This window comes from Cryptotermes secundus, unplaced genomic scaffold (genome assembly GCF_002891405.2).
Source record: "Cryptotermes secundus unplaced genomic scaffold, Csec_1.0 scaffold250, whole genome shotgun sequence".
In the NCBI taxonomy this organism is placed as follows: domain Eukaryota; kingdom Metazoa; phylum Arthropoda; class Insecta; order Blattodea; family Kalotermitidae; genus Cryptotermes; species Cryptotermes secundus.
Window position 1 is genome coordinate 901,626 of NW_019738873.1, and position 24,648 is coordinate 926,273.

The following is a 24,648-nucleotide window of genomic DNA, read 5'->3' on the forward strand; positions in this document are numbered from 1 at the left end:
GCAAGTATCAATTTGCCATTCCGTCACAGTTACGAAATACTGGTACAGCGTACTTAATGAGGAGGCCCCTGAATAAACATGGTTTCAGAAGGCGGTCCATACCATTTTTTTTAATCAAGAAGCATATGTCAGACATTGTAATTACCACTGAAAAGCTTTATGTATCAGTATCGATAGTAAAGAATGAATCTCTCGTTCTAATTGATATGGTGTGGCATTTTACATTTAATTCCCAATTTTTTGTTTCAAAAATTTCTGAAAAACGTCTAACTGCACCGTGTTATATCCCAGAAGACAGTATTCTTCACTTCAAATATATGTATATATATATAAGAAAGCATTGTGACAGTTAAAAAAAATCAGTCTTCAGACTTTGACCAATTTACATGTTTTCAGTATCCTTGAATATAAAAATGTTGTACATATGTGAAGGTAATTTTCTACCTCTTTGTTAATTCCATAGACTTTTACCTATTCTATGTTGAAGAGATCTACCTTCTGGGATATAATGCTGTGTTATCGTAAGTTAAGTGACATTTCAGAGCAACGCATCACCTCTGTCTTCAGGGTCAGACTGAAAGCCAGTTTCCATTAATTGTCGAATCACAATGTTTCATATCATAGTGGAAGTTCTTGATTTGTCAGAAATACACTGATACCTACATCAACATGTTAGGACACAAGATATTCTCCACAATTATCCCAGGCCATGAAAACTAAGAAAATACATGGAAGCTTCGGACCATGTGATGTGCATGTGGGCTTTCCGAAATTTGACAGGTGGCCCACACTCACATTACTAGCGACCGTGGCTAGTAGCCGCGTGAGAGAGTGTACAGGACAATGATTAAACTACATTTATTTTGGCAGCCTTTTTCTTTGGATATTCTGTTTGTTAAACAGACAAAGAAGCACGCTGTGGCCCTTGATAGAATCAATGGAAGCAGGATATTGTAATTCAGGATTTGATTAAAGAAATATGAATATGAAATATGAATCAAAACTAAATTCTGACATCAAGAGAACATGAAACTGACTGATCACCAACATGTAGTGCTAAGGTTAGAATATGTGGAGATGTATCTCTGTTTCACATACACCTTCATGGTATGTTAATATGGATACATATATTTCTTACTTTCTCATCATTCTCATTCATGTAGTATAAGAAAGTATTGTAATCATATGAAAAAAATATCTTCAAATTTTGATGGATTTATACATTTTAACTACCCTTCAATACAGAAAAGCAGTTTTGGAATACCATCTGTCTGTATGTATGTGCACCTCATATGCACTGTAAGGGTTGGAAAGATTATATTCATCAGGATTTATCTACCATAGGTCAATGCCTGGTGAATATGAATAACTAACTCCAAAACTTGGGGTGCTTTGCAGCNCAGCCCCCCCCCCCCCGACACAAAACTTCAGCTTATTAAAGTAACTTATGGCAACCATCTTCCTAAATATGGCCACATACATGATATATTCAGGAAAATAATAGTAAGCCTTCTAATGGCCCAAATGCAAAATGTCGGTTTTCTCAAAAATGGCTGTGATCCATCAAGTGCATATCAGGAAGCATGTGCAATGTCTCAGCACTGATGCAGACAACTGAAACCCATTTTGCCAAAAATGTCCCTGAATATGTAGATACAACTGAAAGGCCCAAGTTGTTGTCGTCGTTCCACCTCAGTACGCAAATAAGACTGGCCCCTGAATTTTTCCCAAGTGACATAAGAGTTACTAGTATCCCAAAACAACACTGATGTGCCAAAAAAACTGTAAACAACTCTCAGATCCAGATTTTTAACTGTCACAAGAACATTACAAGCAGCCACTCGTGGCATTTGCTGGACTAAGTTTTTGTACCACTGAGGTGTAATACAGTTTCATTTTAGACTGTTATTGCAGCCTGCATTAGGGCTGTTGATAATACAAGTTTTAATTCCTGGATTCTGAGAACTGATCAGGATCACCAACACCACTTTGCGTCTGAACCAGGTACCTCTGGCACACAGTTGAAACAGGTCACTTCTTGTGTTAACTTGCTTGGCGGCCTGGTTCATATATTCCTACTGTTGATACGTAAGCTAAGTAACTCATTTAACACACTTCCACAGCAGACCACACTGTCGTCTAGTGGATTATAAAACAGTAGTCTGGCAGGGGTATAAACACTCTGGAGGAATATACTGCCTCCATATTCAGGGTAGAATTAAGAGAAGTGCAGTTGTTTCTCTGAAATGTTGGTACACACACTCGAAATTACATGGTATCACAACCACGATCACAATATGAATCTTCATTTTTTTATCAGTGAAAATCATTGATCATATATTTAACAGAAATTTGACTGCTGCACTTATCTACATGCACCCTGATGTGGTCAGTGGGCACTTTTCACTTTTAAAATATGTTATGCTACACTAACTTTTTATAGAAATCATGTAAATATATTTAAAATGGGTGTGGTGAGTTTGAAACCCTACACAGATTATCATTGGAATTAAGTTTAAGAGTAACACATAAATAAGTGTAAAACGTTGAAATAGGAAAGTTAACGAAACAGAACAAATATGTTGTATTTTAGTGTCCTGTTGCACTGATTCGCGTCCATGATGTGTATGTATTGACCGTTTTCTAGTGCACACAATCTCACATGTCACTTCACGACATGTTTCGGCATCACTGTGCCATCCTCAGGTGTGTTATTTACATTAAACTATTGCACTGCGCGCCATCATGTGCCGTTTATAAAATGATTTAAAATGTATGTTCGTCATGTACCATAATAAAATTTATATATTAAAATTTGTTAAGATTTATCATCTTATACGTCGTATTTCAAACTAGCGTATTATATCATTCTTCCACTATGGGAGTCGTTCTTCCTATATTTTGTGTATACTGTGTCTTGTGATGTCTTCCTTCTCTTGTGGCTATGTGCGTTGTAATGCTGGATGTGTGCGTGAACAAATATGAGAGACAAATAGTGGCAAATAACTTACAGAAAATTATCAACAAGGAAGCAACACAAAAAGAAAGAGTAACTACTCTAAAAATACATGAGAGAAAGCTTATCAATGGCATAAACAATAAAAATTAATCACAGTAATTAAATAAGGGGAATTTACTTATTGAACAACTTTTTTTTTTTCTGTTTGTCTGAGTGTTGAAAATACATCCAGTCATGGTTTTATCAACCTCTGTCCACCCAGAGAGAAAAGACAGCAATGAGAGATAAGCATCCCTGAAGTGAATTCCACTAATCTTACGATGGAATGATGACACAAATGCATACATTTCATTACTGACAAACACTTCCAAGGGCTTCAGGAAGTTTCCTTGAGGTGCTGATGGCTTCTTAAACATTTCTGTAAAAAGGACGTGTTGTGATAAATTCCTCACTACGACAAGTCTTATGTCTTATCTGTAACAGTTGGTGTCACTGCCTCACTTTCTGTCTTAGAAACCAGAATCTGGGAAAGTCCAGGGTGTAAAAATCTTCACCTAATTTCATTTCATTCTTAGATATGTATTTAAAAATTGATAAATTACACAGACATGTAGAGTATCAAATATCTATCATATGAAGAAGCTCAAAAAAAAAACTGACATTTGTCATTCAGCAATATGAAGCACATACACATCTCATAGTACTAATGACTAGTTTATTTAGTATTCCTTCAACATCAGAAATAGTTCTTAATGAAAACATGAAGTGTATGCAGATTACATGGCACTAACTGGGCACATTCTGCAAGCCTGTTCTATTAACACCTCACAGACCCCTTTAAATGACACCTTGTGTGCCCTTGTGCAATAATTTAAATGGCAGAAAATCCCTGCTTTTGAAATGCTGTCTTATTTTCAGATATTCTTTGGTACATACTGATAAATAAACTGCATTCTTTGGTCGCTCTACTAATACAAAAGTACGTAAGGCTACCATCTGTTAATGACAAGATGAAACACTAACACAATATCTGAGGCTTGCTTCCAAAATGCCAGTGTCATTTTGGGTGAATGTTTTTTCTTTTTTACTGTAATAACCACTGCCCGATATAGTCTTATGAAGAAACAGGCCATGTCTGAAAGGACATCTGTGTTCCAAGAAACCAATGTCACTGAGGAAACAAAATTTTCTTACAGTTCTAAAATGGATGATGTTGACAATGACATTCAGTAATAAATTATTTTATAATACAACAAGGATGTCTTAACACTACTCCTATTCATAGAGAACTTTGACTCTGTCTGTTAGCAGCTATGTAATCAATGATTGCAATAACATGGAGGGCTCTTGTGAACACGGTAATGAACCTTCCATAAGATGCTGAGAAATTCTTGAGTAGCTGCAGAATTGGCGGCTCCTCCAGAAGGGCTCAGCTCCATGAGTAAGTAAGTTACCTTCAGAAACACGAACTCAGCTGATTAAGAACTCGACTGAAGAGAGTGCAAAGAAATGCAAAGCCTAAGAAGTACTGATGACAGAGAAATTAGAAATATGTATGAAGAACATTAAACATGAGAGTGGATGTTTATCAGAAAATGTTTCTGAACATATTATGCTTGACTTTTAAAAATATGGGAATCTGTGCATAAGAGGTAGAGGAAATTGTCAGAGCCATCCAAAAGTTACTGAAAAAGAAATAAGCAATTAACATATGAACAGAACAGGTGCCAAACACAAAGAAAGTGTTTGTCCTAAGATTGCTGTATTTGAGACATGTACTGAAGTATGGAGTAGTGTAAAGAAAAATGCAGGCAACTGAGGAATGACACCTTCTACAGAACGAATTGTGTTCAGGAATTTAATGATTTCACAAATCTAAAAATGATAACTTGTGAGAAACAAAAGTATGCGATTATAATGAGAACAATAAATAATGAAGAAGCATGCTTTTAAATACAAAGACTGAGAGATGAGCATTTTAAATTAGCAAAATCTGTTTGCTAAGAATATGATTCCGACAAACAAAAAAGCAAGAAAAATTAAAAATTTGGCAACACCACTCTTAAAATATTTTGACATAGAGAATGGAAGAGGAAGCCAATGCTAGGCAATGGCACAATAAACAGCGATGCAACAGTGGAGGAACTGGGGGAAGCGGTGTTCTCTTTGGGTCCGTGCAGAGGCTATATCTGGGGAATTGAAACACGGCTAAGTCAGTCGAGAGTCGACTGGAAGTTGAGTTTGGAGGCAGGAAGTCTGACAAAGCTTGAGGCTGAGAACATCGCCTGGCAGAGGTGTGGGAGCCCCCAGTGTTGTAAGTCATTGCATAGCAATGCCGAGTCCTGTGGTGAGAGAGAGACAAGCCTGCAAGGATGTGAGCCTGGGAGCACTGACACTAAGGGATCTACAGTGTTCAGAGTGTTACCAGGCAACAACCCCTGAAGACACGGCAGAGTGAGGAGACTCAGAGTGCATTGCAGTGAATTGCAGAGCATTAAACATGTTTTGTCACAATAAAAGTAAATTCTAGAATTATCTGAAGCAACGGGCACATACTCATAAATCAACCCACCACATCATGCATGTCAAGACACAGGGATTCATCAGACCAGAATTTCCTGATGCATATAGATATCCAAATAAAACCATTCTCGTGACTGGTTACATTGTTGGAAGACTATATTCTGTATTCAGCATCACAGAATGTGTAAACCTCCATTTTGTTCATATGAGTATGAATGTTAATGGGCAGCAATATCCTTACTTATTCATGCAGCTCAGCCCTTCTGGAGGAGCTGCCAATTCTGCAGCTAATCAAGAATTTCCCAGCATCTTATGGAACCTGAAGGTTCATTACCATGTACACAAGAGCTCTCCACTGGTCCCTATCCTGAGCCAGATCAATCCAATCTCTCTAAGATCCATTTTAATATTGTCCACCCACCTATGCCTTGGTCTTCTCAGTGGTCTCTTTCCTTCTGACTTTCCCACCAATATCCTATACGCATTCCTCATCCCCCCCATTCGTGCTACATGCCCTGCCCACCTCATCCTCCTTGACTTGATCATTCTAATTATACTTGGAGAAGAGTACAAGTCATGAAGCTCCTCATTATGCAGTTTTCTCCAACCTCCTGTCACTTCATCCCTCTTCGGTCCAAATATTCTCCTCAACACCCTGTTCTCAAACACCCTCAGTCTATGTTCCTCCCTTAATGTCAGAGACCAAGTTTCACACCCATACAGAACCACAGCCAAAATTATAGTTTTGTATATTGTAATTTTTATGATTTTGGACAGCAGACGAGAAGACAAAAGGTTCTGGACTGAATGATAGCAAGCATTATCCTTATGTAGCAAAAAAGAAAAACCTTATAAATTATCAGTAAACATGTAACATTTACTCTGCTTTATAAAACTGCAGGTCCTTTAATAGAGTACAGAATATATGTGATTAACGTTGTTCCCCAAACATATAATTGCTCGTCTAATGGCTGCTGTGCAAGAACCTTTCCACATTGTTAATTGTTATCAGAGGCATTAAACGGCCCGTGAAACGATGGTAATTTCTCTCTAGTTCACGCTGATAGTCCCGCTGGTCTGCACCAATCAAATTTTTATTTTTCCTCAATGCATCTGCACACCTGTAAAAGAAAGATATTGTTCAGGGTTCATAGTGCCAAGTATATGGGTGTTTATACAGGTTTGGATTGGCAATGGGATTCACTGGACACTTTTAACACACACTCGTGACTACACTCTATAAATCACTATCACACACTGACTAGTGCTGTCAGTCATGGTTTTCACTAGCTATTGCTCAGCAGCAACTTCCAATGGCAGACGTTCCCCCTACTCTGGATTCCCATACTATCCCTGTGCCTCAGCTACAAGCTTCTAACAACAATGGTTCAGAAGGACTGGGCTCTAGCAGTTCTGTCACTAACTCACCAGCCACCCACTTGACTTACTTCACTCAACTGCACTCATTAATTGCCCTGCTTATAACATCTCGGCATGGACTGCACAGAAAACACTGCTCCTCTGTCGCTGTTCAATTGTTGCTTATTAGGAATTTGTTGTTTTCAGAGTTGTTGCTCAGCAATAGGTCTACATCCTACCATATGGATAACTAAACTGAGTGGATATTTCTCTTAAATGCAGATAATTATAACACTTTTCATAATCTACAAATAACTACAGCATATAGTGAGTCTGCTACATCTTCACAAACTCATTGCTTGGTTATGGTTTTCAGTACTGGGGATTCTCTCTAATGTTTCTGTATTTTAGCACAGCTACGCTCCCATTTAGGTCCTGCTGGCTCTCCTCAAACAGCTCTGACACGGACTGACGATGTGCATATTGTTGCCATGGAAATATGTGTTAATAAGCCGCTGCATACCAATGGATGCCTATGCACCACTTTTATGACTCAAAATATTCTGACTTTTAAGCGTCATCTTATAATATAGCGAAACCTCCATTTAAGGTTTCTTTGGACAGCAATGGATTTCAACACTAAACTGAGGAAAGTCTTAAACAGAGGTAATCTGACAATGAGGTTACTGACTTGGGGATCACAGAAAGTGAACATAAAATGAGGGTGGGACATTAAATGGGGGTCAACTGTATTTATTTTATATCACATAATTATGTCCAATAGCTTTTACATAATGTGGAATCAATTTTGTTAAGGCCAGTTTCCTGTTTCAAAATTGGAAATTTTGTTTTCAAGGCTGGCCAAAATGGCAGACATATGAAATCAGAAACAGAAGTAACCGTGCTGGGACAAACAGTCATACACAGACTGCAGAGGTTACATATGTACTTCGTGACAGATCTCAGGCTTCCACAGCAGTGAAAGCCAGATTCTGTGGTCTTGTAAGGGGTTTCCAACATTTCGGACAGATCTGCTACACCTTCTATCCTGAAGCAGGTTCCTCCAAAATACTGGTAACCAACTACAAAAATGCATGTTGTCACAAAGGAGACCACAATGTAAATATATTTTATNTTTTATGTAAGTTATTCTACTATGTAACTAACTATATTATTACTTTTTTGAGAAATCCTTGAAACACAGCCGCAACTTGTTCTGCAGTTTGGTGGCAGGTTTCTGGCCATCGAGTAACTCTGAAAGGAACACTACAGCAATTTCCATTGGTCCCTGATTCACTGTTGTCCCTGCAAGACACACACACAAAAAAATCTATAACTATACTGTCATGTGTCCAAGGTTCCGTAACGAAAAATAACAGGTTCTAGACTGGATGATTGGATTTATTGGCACTGCTATTATAACCAGTCTTAATTACAAACAATCGTAACAACTCAGAATCCATGGCTGTGTTAGACTTGCTCCATTCCTTACTGGACCATGAGCGTCTTCTCTTATGTGTGACTGACTTGGTTCTGATTTACGAGTTGGTCACTTCTTTAGCTTCTGTTGTCCACAGCTGAACAATGAACTCTCTTAAAAATACCGAAAGACTGAGCTCGTGAACAAACTCCAATCACGGCTTCCTTACGACTGAATCATTCTTTTCTGCATAGCTCCTTATACAGGCTGCTGGTACCCATGGAAATTGTATAGCCATGGACTTCTGTTTTGGCTCCACTATCCAGGCTTTCAGGCGTCATGTCACAAGACCATGTCATAAGATGTCTTCAATTTTCACTGTATTTTCACATTTTTCTGACAAATATTCTGTAATAACTGATATAGGGGGATGGGTCAAGTGGAATCCAGTCAACTATCTTATTCTGAGTCCACATGCCAGGTCAGACATGGAGTCTCGTGGAAGTAATGATGCTGTAACAAAATGCCAGCTGCTCAGACCTTAGAAGGAGTGGGATGACGGCTGGCAGGCAAAAGCTGAAGCAGTTGTTCCACCAAACACTTCACATGACATGCCATAAGACTGAACCTTGGCCTCTAAGGAACAACATTACTAAATATTTTTAAATTATTGAAGGGGAAAAAAAAGTTCTGCATCAGTCCATGAATCTGTAACTTCAGGTTAATAATTTGAAATTATCTTTCAGTTATAAATTTCTTTTACTTTTCGTGTACATGGTACAGTAGAACCCTAGACTATCCAATTTTCCATGTTATTCACCTTTACTTGAGCGTATGAAAAAAACAGTTAATGGTGAGAATGTAGCGTGCATGTTCACACAGTGCTTTTGCTTTGCACCTCCTCTTTTGCTCCATTCACACAGCCAGTGTTCAGTTTTTAGTGACTGCGAGTACATGCGATAGTTTTGTTTTATGTTGATGACATCCTACATACAAAATGAAGTGTGATTAGTTATTGAATTATGTAGAATTTTTCATTCTCACAGCAGTGGTTATGAAGAGTCTCACCCCACTAGCAATAAAAAAAAATACTGTTGGTGAGTGGAAATCAAATGGAGGAAGTGAAATAGAAAACTGGTGCCTTACTAAGGTAAATGAAGGACTAAAAGAAAGACTAAAAAGAAATGTGAGTATGCAAAGGTTAGTGAAGTTTATACATGCAGTGCACACAAGCCATAGACAGGCTCCCTCCTGCAAGAAGCGTTGCATTTTCAGAGGGAGAACCCAATTTCAGAGACTGTGCAGGATGGCTAGATCACTGTAAAGGGCATTATGAAGCGAGGACAGCTACAAATCTGCAGCAAAAAATTACTACTGGCACAACTGGGTTTATATGACGGCTATGCTTTCTTGCAGTATTATGCACCATATTTTGCCTATACATTTTCTTTGGGTTATCATTTTGGCCTGTAAAAAAAACACGTAAATCTTCTATTTTTACAAGTTCACTTCGGTCTGCTTTCTTGGGTGTCCTGAAGCTTGTAACAAATGATGTGTACTATATGTGATTAGTTTTTCGCTCTGTAATAGTCATGTGACTGCTTATCCCTTACACTTAATTTTAAGTCCCTGTTTATTAACTTATTTACGATTTACACTTGTCCTGAGGAATAAGACGCAAGGAACAACAGTAAGTATGAGACAGTGAATGGAGTCAACCATAGGATTAGCATACCACTACAACTCCACCGTGTACCAGACTACACAGTGTCACATTCGAGAAGATTGCTGTCACAATGTATCGAACACTTTACATGTTTCTAAAATGTGCATGAACATAATACATATGTAATATAATATTAATTTATGAATTTTCAACAAAAGTTTAAAGGATGGAGGTGTATTATCCCTGTGACTTTTTTGTAGAGTATCCTACCAACACAAAAAACAAAATAAACTCCGTGGTTTTAGTCCACAAGCAAACTGTACTGACTGAGCGACCACCGCTTATTGCCGAAGTTAGTGCCAACTTTAGCGGATAGAGGGTGTCGCATGGTCAGAGCAACGAATCCCCATGGCCGTTATTTTCGGTTTTCTAAACAGGAGCCATTATTTCCTTGAAATAGCTCCTCAATTATCCTCACGAGGCTGAGTGGACCAAATTGCAGACTCACCACTTCTCATAAAAATATGGAAGCCCCGGGAATCGAACCTGGACTTCTGGATATGTAGCCAGGAACTCTGACCACTAGACCAAAGAGGCGGTAAGAGAATGCTACCAGGGAAGATAATTAGAATCAAGAAGACATTAACTGTATATACCAGTCCTGTGCATGAAGCAAATACCAGAGATGTAAGAACAGTTCACAGAATTTAGTCAAACAGAGTTTAAACAGTACTTCCTTATATTCAAGGAGTTCTGACACAATGCAACAAAATGTATCTTCCTAAATCACTGCACAGAAACATCTCTGAGCATCTGTCATCATCAGATAGTGATGAGGATAATTATGTCATTACCAGAAAGTAACTAGATTCTATTTTCAATATGAGAGCCAAAATTGCTATGCCAGAGATTGCACTGAGCACACAGGACTTGTTTTCTAGGAGGTTGCCTATTCAAGGTATAATGTGCCCTCAAAGATGTTTCACACACAATATACTGCCTTGATCAAAACTGGGCTTGAAATGCAGTATATTTCTGAATTATGGCCTACTATATTTAATGCACTGTAAATTTCTAATGCATAAAATGATTATAAATTCACAGCAAAAATCCGTGGCTGACTGAAAAGCCAATGAAGTTAACAGGTGCAAACAGTTCCTACCTATACATCCTTGGAGTACCATCTGAAGAATTTTGGGATCAGGAGGCTCCTGCTGTGTTGCCTGTGCCAATTCCGTTGTTTTCTTTTGGATATCTTCAATTGCTACTTCAATGGGAGTCAACACAATCTGTGTAAGACACAAACTGTTTTATCAGACAAAATATTTTTATTCAGGGTCTCATACATGCACATGCACTTCTTTGGCACAAGAATTTAGTGATCCCCCATCAAGTCAGGCTGACTGAGAATTGGAATTTAGTGAAATTGATAAATATACAGCCTAATCACATTTGAAATAAAACTTACTCTGACTGAAGGAGATGCTGGGAAAGCTCTTCATTGCTGTACATGCATTCCTGACACATCCACAAAAAGTTTCAAATTGTTGAAATCCCAGTCCCCAGTGCTAGGTGCCTTAGAGACTTCCAAGGAGTATTTTTTTTATTGCTAGTGGGGTGGGACTAAGTCCCTTCTGCTGCGGCCACTTCTGGCCTATTGTACCAGCCCCAGATGATAGGTGAGGGTGATTGTGGAGCAACTGGTGGAATGAAGATTGGCAGGGGAAACCGAAGTACTCGGAGAAAACCTGCCCCAGTGTCACTTTGTCCACCACAAATCCCACTTGACCAGACCTGCCTCCAAGGTGTAAGTCCTAGCTTAGAATTTGATTTCTTTTAGGTGATAACTTGATGTTTGAATTTATATTTTTTGTTGAGTAAAGACCCTGTTTTCTCTTAATGCATATACAATTCTGTTAACAGTCTATGTGTAACTGTGAAAGGTAAAGCTATCCCTGTAACAGGCCACGGAGGACCATAGGGATGTCAGACGTCGAGGCTCTCACATTTTCTAGACAATTGGCTCATATATGGTGATGAGAATGTCAGCCTTATGTGCCGGCCACTCTTTACCCCCCAGGAAGATTCCTGGTACTCATTTCTGTTAGAGGCTGAGTTGACCCCAGGGCCACAGTGCAGCTGGAAGGATTATGTCAATTGAAAAAAATCCACCTCACTGGGACTTGAACCTGCAACCTTCCACCTTGTAGGACAGTGTCTTAACCAATTATGCTACCACATGCCCCTTTGGAACTGTAACATCCCAAAATTTATGTCAGAATGTTTCTTCTACTTTTCATGTGAACTACTTGTCACACAGGTATTGTAAATGAATATTTGTTGTTCCACTGTGCAACTGACATGCGGCATCTTGACACAGGTAATAACACATCTTAGTGAATGACTGCTCATTGTACTGTTCAAGTACATTAGTGGGAATTATATTAACATGGAGGTTTTTTAAGTTTGTTATTTAATGACACTGCTAGTGTCAACATTACAAAGCCACAAAGCAAGTTTGCTTCATGGCCACACAGATTTTGGATTGGGTAGACTTGAAAGGATTCTGACGATGGTGTATATTGTACTTCTTTTGGCTTATTTTGGACTTCACCCATCGTCTGGTATGTAAAAGACAAAAAACCACGACGTTTTGGAGACAGATCCAGTCTCCGAAACATCGTGGATTTTTGTCTTTTTGTCTTTTACATACCAGACGATGGGTGAAGTCCAAAATAAGCCAAAAGAAGTACACATTTTGGATTGTCAAAGGTACTGTACCGAACCTATAGTTACTTATTTTGTTGGCAGCTTTTCAAATTTAAATACTGAAGTATTAGTATGATTAATAGTTGAGGAATCACTAAAGCAAATATTATTTAGGCCCAACAAGAAAATATGAGCAATGCATCAAATTATCTTGAACAGGGTAAGCACATTTCTTTCATCAAAAACTGCTTTTTACCTGCTTCCTGTCAATTACTTGTATCCTAGTCTTCACATATGGAAAATGATTGGCTGTGGTAAGAATGGTCTTTCTTTTGTACTGTTCGTGCAGTTCTCCATGGGCTCGGCCTCCTGGTGTGAATGGAGTGGCATACACAAATCTTTCTGTTGGAGAAGTAAGGGAGTTTGTATTACAATTTCAAGATACTGCAATCTTTTGACATTCACACGCGCGCGCGCACACACACACACACACACATTCCCCCCCCCCCACGATTTGGGGTTTCCGTGTGTGACTTATCAGATGGGTTCTGGATTGGATGATTGGCTTTATTGATGTCTTATTTGCACAACTCAGGACTACAGGCAATTACAGCACTATTGCTGTTCTACACACATTACAGTTCACTGTTTCACCTGCACTAGGGTTCCCAGTCTTCACTGGTTGTACTATGGCAACAGATTTATAACAGTCCCACTATCACTTCAAATCATACATGAAGTCATCTTTTTACGGCCTAATTCCTTTCTTTCCATTACTCTGCAATTACCTTCAACTTGCATCTGCAGAATTCGACCAAATTCTTGACAACAACTAATTAAAACGACCTTCTCTGCCTCTTTATAACCGCTCGGCAAACCACCGCAAAATACACTCCTGAAATCTGTGTCATTATATGGTAGGAAACCTGTATGAATTTCAGATACTTCTGTATCAAAACACAGAAACCAGACTTACTGTCTTTTTGCAGCACAAATGATGCAATTAAGGTTCACAAATATGTTACTATTACCAAATACTATTTATGAGCACATACTCTGGCTTTAATCACTTTATGAACACATGGCAGTTAAGTACATAAGATTGTGACGTATTTGCACTATGCAGGACACCCCCTCCCCCGCCAGCAGTGATGTAACATTGGAGCGCTGTCACTGCTACGGTAACAGGCCAGTCAACACTCCATTCTCCCCCCCCCCCCCCCCGCGGCGGCAGCGGGGCACGCCGTGACCGCAGCCCGCGGAGGACNGTAATAGCACTTCCCACTGTGACGTAATGAGGGGACCACTGCTGTAACATGAGGCAACAGAGAATGGTATAAAATGCCGGCTGAGCATTATGTCAAGAGAGTGTGCGATCAGGAGTGACAAAGTGCGGATCGTGAAGTCGCCGAGTGCAGCAGAAGTCTACCAGTCGCTGTGTTGTACTGTGAATCAGTGAAGACTACTGAAGATAGTGTGAAGAGATTTGTGAGCGGGGTTTGTAAAGTGCGTAAACCCGCAACTGTGTTATAATTAACTGTAGTTACAGTTTGTAGGTTGTTAAATAAACCGATTAAAAATCTGAATGGCGTCTTCAGAGACAAAACAAATTACAATATTGTTACAGCGATTTGGACATGATATGTACTACACATGAGAGCGAAAGAAAACTGGTTTCAAGATTCTGGTTGCTAAATCTGACTGGAACAGATTACTTTGAAGACCGGAAACAGATAGAAGGAAAAATACTGAGTTGGATATAGGACAAATGGGATCTGAGAAAATGTACTGTACTTCAAATTGACTCAAGATATGCAACAGTGAAGTCTGTTATTGTAACAGACTTCTGAGTTTCATATCAAGCTAGGAATTTCTTGAGTAGTTATATATTTTGCCACTCACTGCTAAGCAATGACTCAGTAAACAGTGAACATTGGTAGATAATGCTTGCACCATATATGCACATGACAATAGAAGAACGTTGGTTTCAATGTGGTCTGTGTCACGACCACTGCTAAGCAGTGGCGCAGTGAACACATCTCTACAACAATTGAGGAGATGTGTTTTCTACATGGACTGGGCCAAGAAGTTATCTTGAAGAAAACTGGTGTTACAGTTTACTTGCTGGATATTCACCAAACAGCAACGAACTAAGCACAGAAGCTGGAGAACCTTCACTGGTAAGATTCATTACTAGAAAACAGCTAGTGAAAACAGTGCAGATGAATAGCCACTGTTGAGAGCTGTTACCAAGCAATGACTAATGAAAGCAGTCTGAGAAGACTTAGCATGGAGTGATTTGTAGTGTGCAACTCAGCAATAGGATTATAATTATAAGTATTTATGACCTGTAAGTGGTCAATAGAGCTATTCACCAATCCATACCCCATCTATAGTGACACCTAAGTCATGGCAATATCTACTTAGTATATGGGAAATACAATGAGTTAGCAGGACACTGCAGTAAATCATACAGTCAAAAATTATTTCATTAAAATCTAACTAATTAAATATGACTTGATGAGCAAATTAAAAAAAAAATAAATTTGGAAGAAAAATGAAGTGAAATGGAATGGAAATTTACTGTTTGAAAAATCTGATGAATGTGATGAAGCTCAAGAACAAACCTGACCGCAAACATGCAGTGAGGAAGAAAAGTTTCTTAAATGTTGTGATTTACTAAAGTAGCTAATATCATAACTGAATTTTGGAATGAATGGGATATAATGTGTTGCTTCCAACTTGATTAACTGGATTCTATTATATCTGCTACATCACAGAGTACTTACTCATATTAAAATTCCTGTCAAAATATGTGACACGGTGTCTGAGCTCATATGCTTCGAAATATGGTTCCACGTAAGTGATCTGAATATAAGCCTTTTCTGGGTCGAGGCTGCTCATGTCCACAGCATTGGAATCCTTAATAATGACTATGTTTTCTGTTCCAAATCTTTCAGCATAGAAGTTCTAAAAGGAGGAATACAAAAATTTAGCCATTCTATGATACATATACTGAACTTATATATACATAATGTAGCTGCAAAACAGGGCTTTCCTAGCAGATTTCTATGTTAGACCCTGAACGGGGATATTATATTAACAGCATACAGGGGCAGCAAATTCTACATTTTCACTCTACAGCAGGGCTGTCCATCTTACAGTGCACACAATATGCATACTGCCCATCAGCTAACTTCATGTGGCCTGCAAGAGTATCCTTCCATTACCAAAAACGTGCATCGCTACTTCATTTGGGGAAGGGGGGGGGGACAGAAGAAAAGAAAACAGTGGTTTCCCTGAAAAAACTTTGTGAAAAGTTTCGATTTTGGTATGTAACATTACAATATACTAAATTAATGCAGCGATTTTGAACCTTAAGGGCCCAATTCTTATTCTTGTGTCATACAGGACTGATCACCAAAGGTCAGATATTTGTATCGGTATAAATGTAAATGTATGTCTTCATAAAACAGCATGCTGGGAGGTACCTAAGCACAATGAAGCACCCTGGTGGTTTGAAGCTGAACATTGCTAATGTAAGATGGAGGCTTTACCTACATTTATAGTGTCAGACATGTTAAAAATACAAATCTCAAAACTTCTGTTACCAACCTCCAAACGACTGAAAATTTCTGGAAGTTTAGTAAGTGTTGGTTCCTTATATATGAATTCTTCTCCATTTAAATCACCAAACTTTGATCCATAGAAACCAACTCGGAAATAGGTGCCAAAAACTCTCTTGCCCTGCAACTGTTCCACCCGAGTGAAAGCATCATGCAGTTTTCTGAAATATAAAAGATAATAATAACATTAAGATGGTTCGTAAGGAGATTGGATGTGAAGAGTGGAAGTGAATGGAACAAGTTCAGGATCATGTTCAACGATATGATTCAATAATAATGGTGTCGGATCTTACTACCATTATGAACATGCATCTGGAAGGAGAGAAATTTCAAACAATGATGAACTCAAATGCAGTGCCCTGAACTGCCTATACAGTCAGGACTATATCCTTCTATGCTGATGGCACCAGCAACTTGCCAGGATAATGGAAAAAATGTGTTAGTGTAAAGGGACACTACCTTGAAAAGAGTAAGAGTTTGGAACATTGTGCATGTTTTCTTTCTATCTTTCATTTCATTTTTGCAGAGACCATAAATTTGTCTGACATGGTATACAAAAATATTCATCATGCACAGTGAAACCAGTTGCATGTTTCATCCATTACTGAACGCTGTGAGTACTTATTAGAACACACATTCTTTTGAATCTATTCTAATACTGAGGTTGCACTTTAATTTCCACAGCGTCAATTCTTTTAGAGAGAATCAATATTTTATTCTCTCCATGCAAAATTTCTGCAAATTAACTGCACCATATCTTTCTTGCCAGTGAAGATTTGTACGGATATTAGTGTGAACAGTGACAAACATATGAAATGGAAATGATTATAGCTGCAATAAAAATATAAACATATGACTGATTCATTGTTATTCATACAGCTACACTGGTTTTTGAGATCAGACACCACTGTTCCCACACTACATAACCTCACCACTTATTTAAAACATCAAGTAAATACTGTTTTCCATATATTTATTTTGAATAACTTCACGAAAGAAAATAAGCATTGGAAGCTAAAAGAAACCATTCCAAGTAACTGTACAGTTTGATAAAAATTCCTTGCATGTGCACACACAAAAATAACTAGTACCAAAACTATGAAATATTATTGCTCTTTGTAACTGAGGTGCAGAAAACATAAACCATCTTCTTACACTCTGTTTTTCCAGATTAATCACTCTGCAGTGTTTCAATTCAGAATTAACATTCTGAACCGTTAACCTTTTAGACTTTTAGTAGGATTCCTTGGATGGGCCATAATTTGTCAACTCTGGTTTACACATGCTACTATCAGCTCAAGGTAACCTTCCACATCGTTGGCTGGTCGACTAGTGAACATAATATATGGATGTTAGCTGACACTGAGCAATTAGCAGGAAAGAGCCATGCCATGCTGCAACTACTGTGCCCTCTTGGAGGATGTTAACACGTATGTGCCGCATATTGCTTGCAGTGCATGTATACAAACCTGTGTTTAAAATTGGTTCATTTATATTAACTGCATAAAGAATATATTCACCATACATACACACACACAAGCATCATTTTTCTGCACTGTTCAGCAATTTTTAGAACTGGGTTAGTGCTGGGAAACAAGTGGAAGAAGCTGTAAATAAGGGACTAACTGAATGTGACCAGTGAAGTGAAAGGGTATGCAAACATTCCAGACACTGAAATGGCAAACCAACTTTGGGCTCCTTCCATCTATGTGAAGCAAAATCATGCTATCAAAAGAGAAATTTACAGATGCAGAATTTAAGTGTGGGACATGGGCCAAGAAATGACAGAACACAAAGATAAGAACTTCCGATGAACTGGACAATATTCTACTCAAACGACAACAAATGCATTTTCTGCTTTTATTTATTTTTGTAATGATTTCTGTAGTGTTCATATCTTCATCCTTTTGTTAGATTAAATCAGATATCTGATGTGGACATTAAAGTAAACCTTTCCCCCTCTTTAATCAGTTTCTTGATTTAAGGTATAAAAATCCCATCCTAAAAGCAATCCTTAAAGGAAAGCTGCACTGTATACCAGTCTGAATGGGTATATACAGTTAACTGGTTTCTGGTAATCACAAAAGAAATAAAACTTATCACTCACCCATGTATGTTTGCAAGTTTCTTATAATCCCTATTTGCTTCTGCTATTGGTATCAATATTGAGTAAACATCATTTATTGCTTCATACATTCCAGCCTGGAAACAAAGCATGTAATAAATATATCGCACACAAGGAAGGTTTAACGGAAACTTGCTGAAGCTCAGTTACCACACATCAAGGTTCAAAACTGCCAACTGGATGGCTGTTAACAACACAAACCCAAAAAACCGCAGCAAAATTTGTTATATTCCTCCAACAAAAAGTAATAAAGAAATAAATAAATACAACATATTCTTCATTATGGATGCATGGGTTTCCTCTTTGCGGTTTATCTACGGGCTCTCTTTCGGTGCATTTGCAATGCTGCAGGGCACCTACGGAGTTCACTCAACATCTCTATGTGCTCATCTTCTGTCTGTCTCTAAGCATAAAACAAACTGAGCCGCTACTAACATTTCTGTGAAGTCTCACACTGGAAAATTTTACACAAAAAAGAAATGCAAAACCATTTCTACTTTTACTTATATCAGACAATTTTAATGCCTACTTTATATGCAGACCTACACATGTTTCTGCCATGTATCTTAAGCTTATCTTGCTAAATAAATAGTGGAGTGAAGAATGTTTCATGCAGATTTGTGGACAAAAATGAAACACTCATTTTATGTTTAACAGTCTTTTTCTGTGAGTCTTCCAGTTTTCAAGATAATTACACACATCACATGCTACATGTACATCTCCAAATTTCTGTATCTAACAATTATTATGGTCTCTTGATTTTGGAGAGACTACAGTTTACAATTTGTGCATCTTCTCCCCTTCATCAGTATGAAGTATATTGTTAAAAAAAAGAAGAATAAGGACAAATGAACTGGCCTCCATTATTATAGAACAATATTCTTTCATGAACATGCATTAATAATTATTAGAGTTCTGTGCTAGCTGGTCTTTTATTCTTGTAATGCTTTGAACATTGGGTTATAAACGTTAATACACGTGTCATTCATGTTTAATCTCTCTTTACTGACTTCATGTATTGTATTTTTCTGCTGTATAGGTTATACTCCCATATGCATGTCCTGTGCTTAGTATATGGCTCGAATATCCTGAATTACTGTTATTAATCCTAAATGCCTGTATAAAAAGAAAGGGTACAGCTGTCCCTGTAACAGGCCTCAGATGCTCATAGGGTTGTGAGACGTTGAGGCTCCCACATTATTTAGACAATCTGCTCAAAGATAGTGGTAACGTTGTCAGCCTTATGTTCCAGCCACACTTTATGCCTGGGAAAATTCCTGGTACTCATTTCTATTAGAGGCTGAGTCGACGCCAGGGCCATAGTGCAGCTGGAAGGATTAGGTAAACTGAAAAAAATCCAACGACCTCATCAGGACTTAAACCCATGACCTTCAGGCTTGTAGCATAGTGCCTGTATATGTTCTTTATATCTGACGTAAATTTTCAGCTCATTTCTCATCACTGAGCATTTAGTCTTCATATTAAAGTTCTTCCAATGGCAATGCAAGGCAATAAAATGTATGTACAGAACTACTACGATTATTATGTTATCTTCAGATATGAAGCATGTGCATTTCTTGCCACTGATGGCATAATTCTTCAGCCCTACCATCAAGAAGTTACATGCAGTTAATCCAAAATGGCTTATATGCTCTTCAGAGGTTTCTTTTTAACTGTGTGTTTCATGCCACAAATAATTACGTTTTAGGACAGTTCTATATTTATGACTGATGAATAATGTGACGCGTTACCTTATGTCCAACACCGTGACAGCCGCTACAATCAGAATGGACACTTCCACGACAACGAATACGTGGAAATTGTGCAGCGACAAATCGTAGCAACAAATTGTCATTGAGTAACAACAGATGAGACGAAACACATTACCAGTGTAATCTATAAGGAGCATTCCCGAAGCAACGGACTGCCGAACATGTGAGATCAAACTTTGGTGAGGGGTGTCCTCTATTGAGTCCGCATAACCCCCATATAAGCAGAGCTTATGACATGTATGAGAGAATTGAATATTGAGACAGAAGCCAAGTGATACTACAACTGATAATAATTGTAAAGAGTGAGTATCCAATAAAGAATCACTAAATCTGAGACCCACATGAAGTTATTTGTTGCGTGACATACCCAACACATGACAATATATTGCATACTACTACTTGCAGCAATTATTTTATCACTGCCAACTGCCAGTTATGATCTTGTTGTCTACTCATTTCACTGTACCAACGTTTGCTCAGTCACTGCACTGTCTTCTTCTTCCATCCTATGTCTGCCTGCACTGAACTAATTCATGATTCACAGCATGCACTATTTCACACCTATTTCTTTCTGCACTCAGCACGTGACTTCCCAGTGCCACAATCAGTTAGCCTGGGACTGTGATTGCCATCTTCCTGAATTCTACAACTACCTTCTACAGCCGCAGACCTTCACGAAGTTTCTTGTGGGTTCTTGGGTGACCTAGGCCTTTGGAAATCGCTTTCAGTCTAGAAGGAAGGGTGCGGTAGAATGACAGACATGCATAAACAGGTGACGCAGACACCCATGCTCAGCTCTCATTACAATATAATTCTATTTTAAAATCAAATAACCCACTAACCACAAAGAACTGCAAGACTTCATAATTAATAATTATTTTCAGTTGGTTTACTCTAAATGCTGTCACTCTACAGAAACTCAGGTCTTACTTCTGGCACTGGTACAATGTAACAAAGAACTTTCAATATGCATGAGACTCACAGTGTGGAATGAACTGGCTGCTTGTTCTAGCAGTCCTATGAGTCCACTCTCTGTAAAATCCTTTCCAAGACAAACACCTTCTTCCTCTGGACTCAGGACATCATCAGAAACTGCACTTTCTTCCAAGGAATTTGGAGTTATTTTCTCAAATCCTACTGCTCCAATAGGCAGATGAGGCTCATCTTCCAACATGTGTAAATATTCGGCAACAAGGGCTGCACTATGCACAAGGCACATTGCTGCTTCTGTGTGATTATTACGCTGCAAAGGCAAAGCACTACATTAGCATCACACAAACACATTTAAAGAAGAATATTAAAATCTGCATATATAACATTCACAAAATATATTTCTTTACAATAACACCGTAAATGTCAGTAGACTGGTTTTGAATTCATGGATCATTTAAAAATCTGTGCTGCCTTTCCCCATAAAAATAATAATGAAACAGAAGAAATTATAACTTAACCGCAAAAATCTATGAGTGAAATTACACAAGAAATTCAATGAAGTACTTATGAAATTTTTCCAATCACAGACAGTTACTATGCACATACAAATTAAACATTATACAACTCATCAGTCTATCAGATGTGCAAATTTTGCACTACTTAGAAGTTCAGAGATGTAACTTCAAGGCATTGTGACACCTCCTACTTTGTAATTTTTATTAAAAAGCACTGTATAAAATTTGTGGCAACACGTGTATGCTCAATCAATGCAGGAAATCATATTCCTGGCTATAATGCATCATTATGTATCACTAACATACTGAAATGTAAATATAAACATTTTAAATGGCTGTGGTATATGATATACACAAGTTAATAATAAATAAATGAAAACTGCATAAAAACATTTTAAGTACAAATATTATATTTCTGGACTTTATCCATCATCCTGTGTTTACTTTAAAACACAATGTTTCGGAACTGGAGTCTGTCTCCATCTTTCAGTAAAAAATACTCAGATGAACCCAATTAATAGAGCTACTGCCTAGCTCCAGGCTTGAAGATAGAGACAGAATCCAGTCTCTAAAATGTTCTCTTTTGAAATATAAATAAGATGGTGTTTTGTATAAAAACAGGATGATGGATAATGTCCAGAAACATAATAAAAAAACTATCCCTGTAACAGGCCGTGGAGGCCCATAGGGTTGTGAGACGTCAAGGCTCCCACATTTTTTCTAGACAATCAGTTCACAGATGGCAGTAAGGTTCTCTGCCCTACACGTCGGCCGCCCTTTACCGCCAGGAAGATTCCTGGTACTCATTTCTGTTAGAGGCCAAGTCGACCCCAGGGCCATAGTGCAGCTGGATGAATTAGGTAAATTGAAAAAAATCCACCTCATCTGGACTCGAACCCATAACCTTCCAGCTTGTAGCATAGTGCCTCAACCAACTACACTGGCACATGCCCCCTATCCAGAAACATAATATTTGTACTAATGTACCATCATCACAAACTTTTAGATCTTATTATTTTTAAGAGTTACAATAGGAGAAATTATTCTAGATAACACAACTTTCAAGCTTACATTTGGAGTTTCAATATGACATAACACTTATAGCTACTATTTTCATATACTCCTATGTTTATTTGACCAAAGTCCAAAAATGTAGTAAAAGAAACACTACAGCCATGGACAAAATGAGTGAATGCATAAACATGCTGCAGTGGGCAGTGAAGATAGGTCTTGGCCAATCTGGTCACAGATCCAAATATTACTATGGGCATACATATGTCCTGTGTTTTCATCAGCATGAATAATTCTACTCACTTCCCCCGCCCACTTCTGGAGATCTGCAAGGTGGTAGTGCATTAAGTTAACAAAGAATCAATCAATCCTCTTAGAGTTACCGGCAGCATTAAGTAAGAAAAGCTTATCTCAGTAGTAAAAGTGGCTTTACACACCTCCATATGTTTCTGAGCCATGTTTGCAAGCCATGTGAGCCGAAGATCTGGAGAATTCTGATAGCCCTTTGCAATACGATACATGAGGTCCATCAGCATCTCTGGGTCCTCTTGAAATTCTTTCATCTTAACTGTGTCCGACAGTATCATATGCAAATTGAATACAAGATCTTTGACCTGGTAGAGAGAATTATTATTCAAATGAGATTTCTGACCATTCTTCACCAATTTAATAACATACACAACTTAACACATAACATAACTTCATAACTTGTACTCTTCTCCTAGTATAATTAGAATGATCAAGTCAAGGAGGATGAGGTGGGCAGGGTATGTAGCACGAATGGGGAGACGAGGAATGCGTATTGGATATTGATGAGAAAGCCAGAAGGAAAGAGACCACAGGGAAGACCAAGGCGTAGATGGGTGGACAATATTAGAATGGATCTTAGATAGATAGGATGGGATGGTATGGATTGGATAGATCTGGCTCAGGATAGGGACCAGTGGAGGGCTCTTGTGAACACAGTGATGAACTGTCGGGTTCCATAAAATTCTGGGAAATTCTTGAGTAGCTGCAGAATTGGCGGCTCCTCCAGAAGGGCTCAGCTCCACTCTCCAGCGAGAGTTCAGTCAGACTGGAGAGTTCATGCTGTGTCAAATCAATTGTAACAAACAATAATTACACTGATTTATCTCAAGTTTTTGCATCGTTTCTTCCGCATGTCGAGTCTACGGCCCAGCTCCAAACCACTGACCAAGCTGATCTGTAGGATCCAAGATACTTACTCAGGGAGTGGGGTATATAATAACATAACACCAGAGATTACTGACATGAGAGCAATGAAATGGAACATTATACGAAGGAAAATCTTAAATTGAGACACATTAAATGGGAATTCTAATGCATTCAGTTTACCAAGATTTTGCTGTAATTCACACTAATCAGCTTGTGAGAATGTATTACAGCTTATGGATGTTCAGTTCTCTTCAGCACAGTGGACATCCTCTCTGCTGAATATGAAACAGCACAAACACAATACCTGCTCGGGAAATGTGGTATCTTGTAGGTCCGTGTCCTTCTCCGCATATACCAGAATTGTTTTCAATGATCGCCGTAGAGATTCTTCACTGACTGATGAACTTGTGCCAACTAAAGAGCTCAATGACATTGTTACTTGCATCTTTACTCTTGCAAAATTCTGAAATGAAACAATTGGAAAATATATTATCACATAATGAACCTAATATACACAAAATAATATATAAGCATTAAAATTTTTTGATCACAAAGACCTGGAAAATCACCTCCTGCAGTTGTGCCCTAAAGTCGTGAAATACCCTGTATACTTATCACAGTCATTGTGAGTAATTCTATTTTGCCTCTTCTTACTTTTATTTTAAATTTTAGATTTTTATTAAACTAATTAGAAAGGTTAGGGCAGTAGATCAGAAACATCTGGAAAGTTTTGAAATGTGGTGTTGGAGAAGGATGGAGAAGATCAGTTGGACCGATTATGTGAGAAATGAAGAAGTGTTAATTAGAGTCAGTGAGCAGAGGAATATCCTACACGAAATAAGAAAACAGAAGGC

At 38.2% G+C, this 24,648-nt stretch overlaps 1 protein-coding gene across 1 annotated transcript in view; it reads right to left on the minus strand.

Annotated features, from left to right (window-relative positions):
* Nucleotides 1–6,255: 6,255 nt before the first annotated feature.
* The window catches only part of LOC111871136 (dedicator of cytokinesis protein 7), a 64,866-nt gene continuing 46,473 nt past the window's right edge, over nucleotides 6,256–24,648 (minus strand). The window contains 10 exon segments of the mRNA XM_023863996.2: nucleotides 6,256–6,603; nucleotides 8,020–8,146; nucleotides 11,090–11,216; nucleotides 12,893–13,038; nucleotides 15,426–15,606; nucleotides 16,252–16,423; nucleotides 18,370–18,464; nucleotides 21,142–21,402; nucleotides 23,056–23,232; nucleotides 24,099–24,257. Coding sequence (XP_023719764.1) covers nucleotides 6,447–6,603; nucleotides 8,020–8,146; nucleotides 11,090–11,216; nucleotides 12,893–13,038; nucleotides 15,426–15,606; nucleotides 16,252–16,423; nucleotides 18,370–18,464; nucleotides 21,142–21,402; nucleotides 23,056–23,232; nucleotides 24,099–24,257 — 1,602 coding nt within the window. The 3' untranslated portion in view covers nucleotides 6,256–6,446.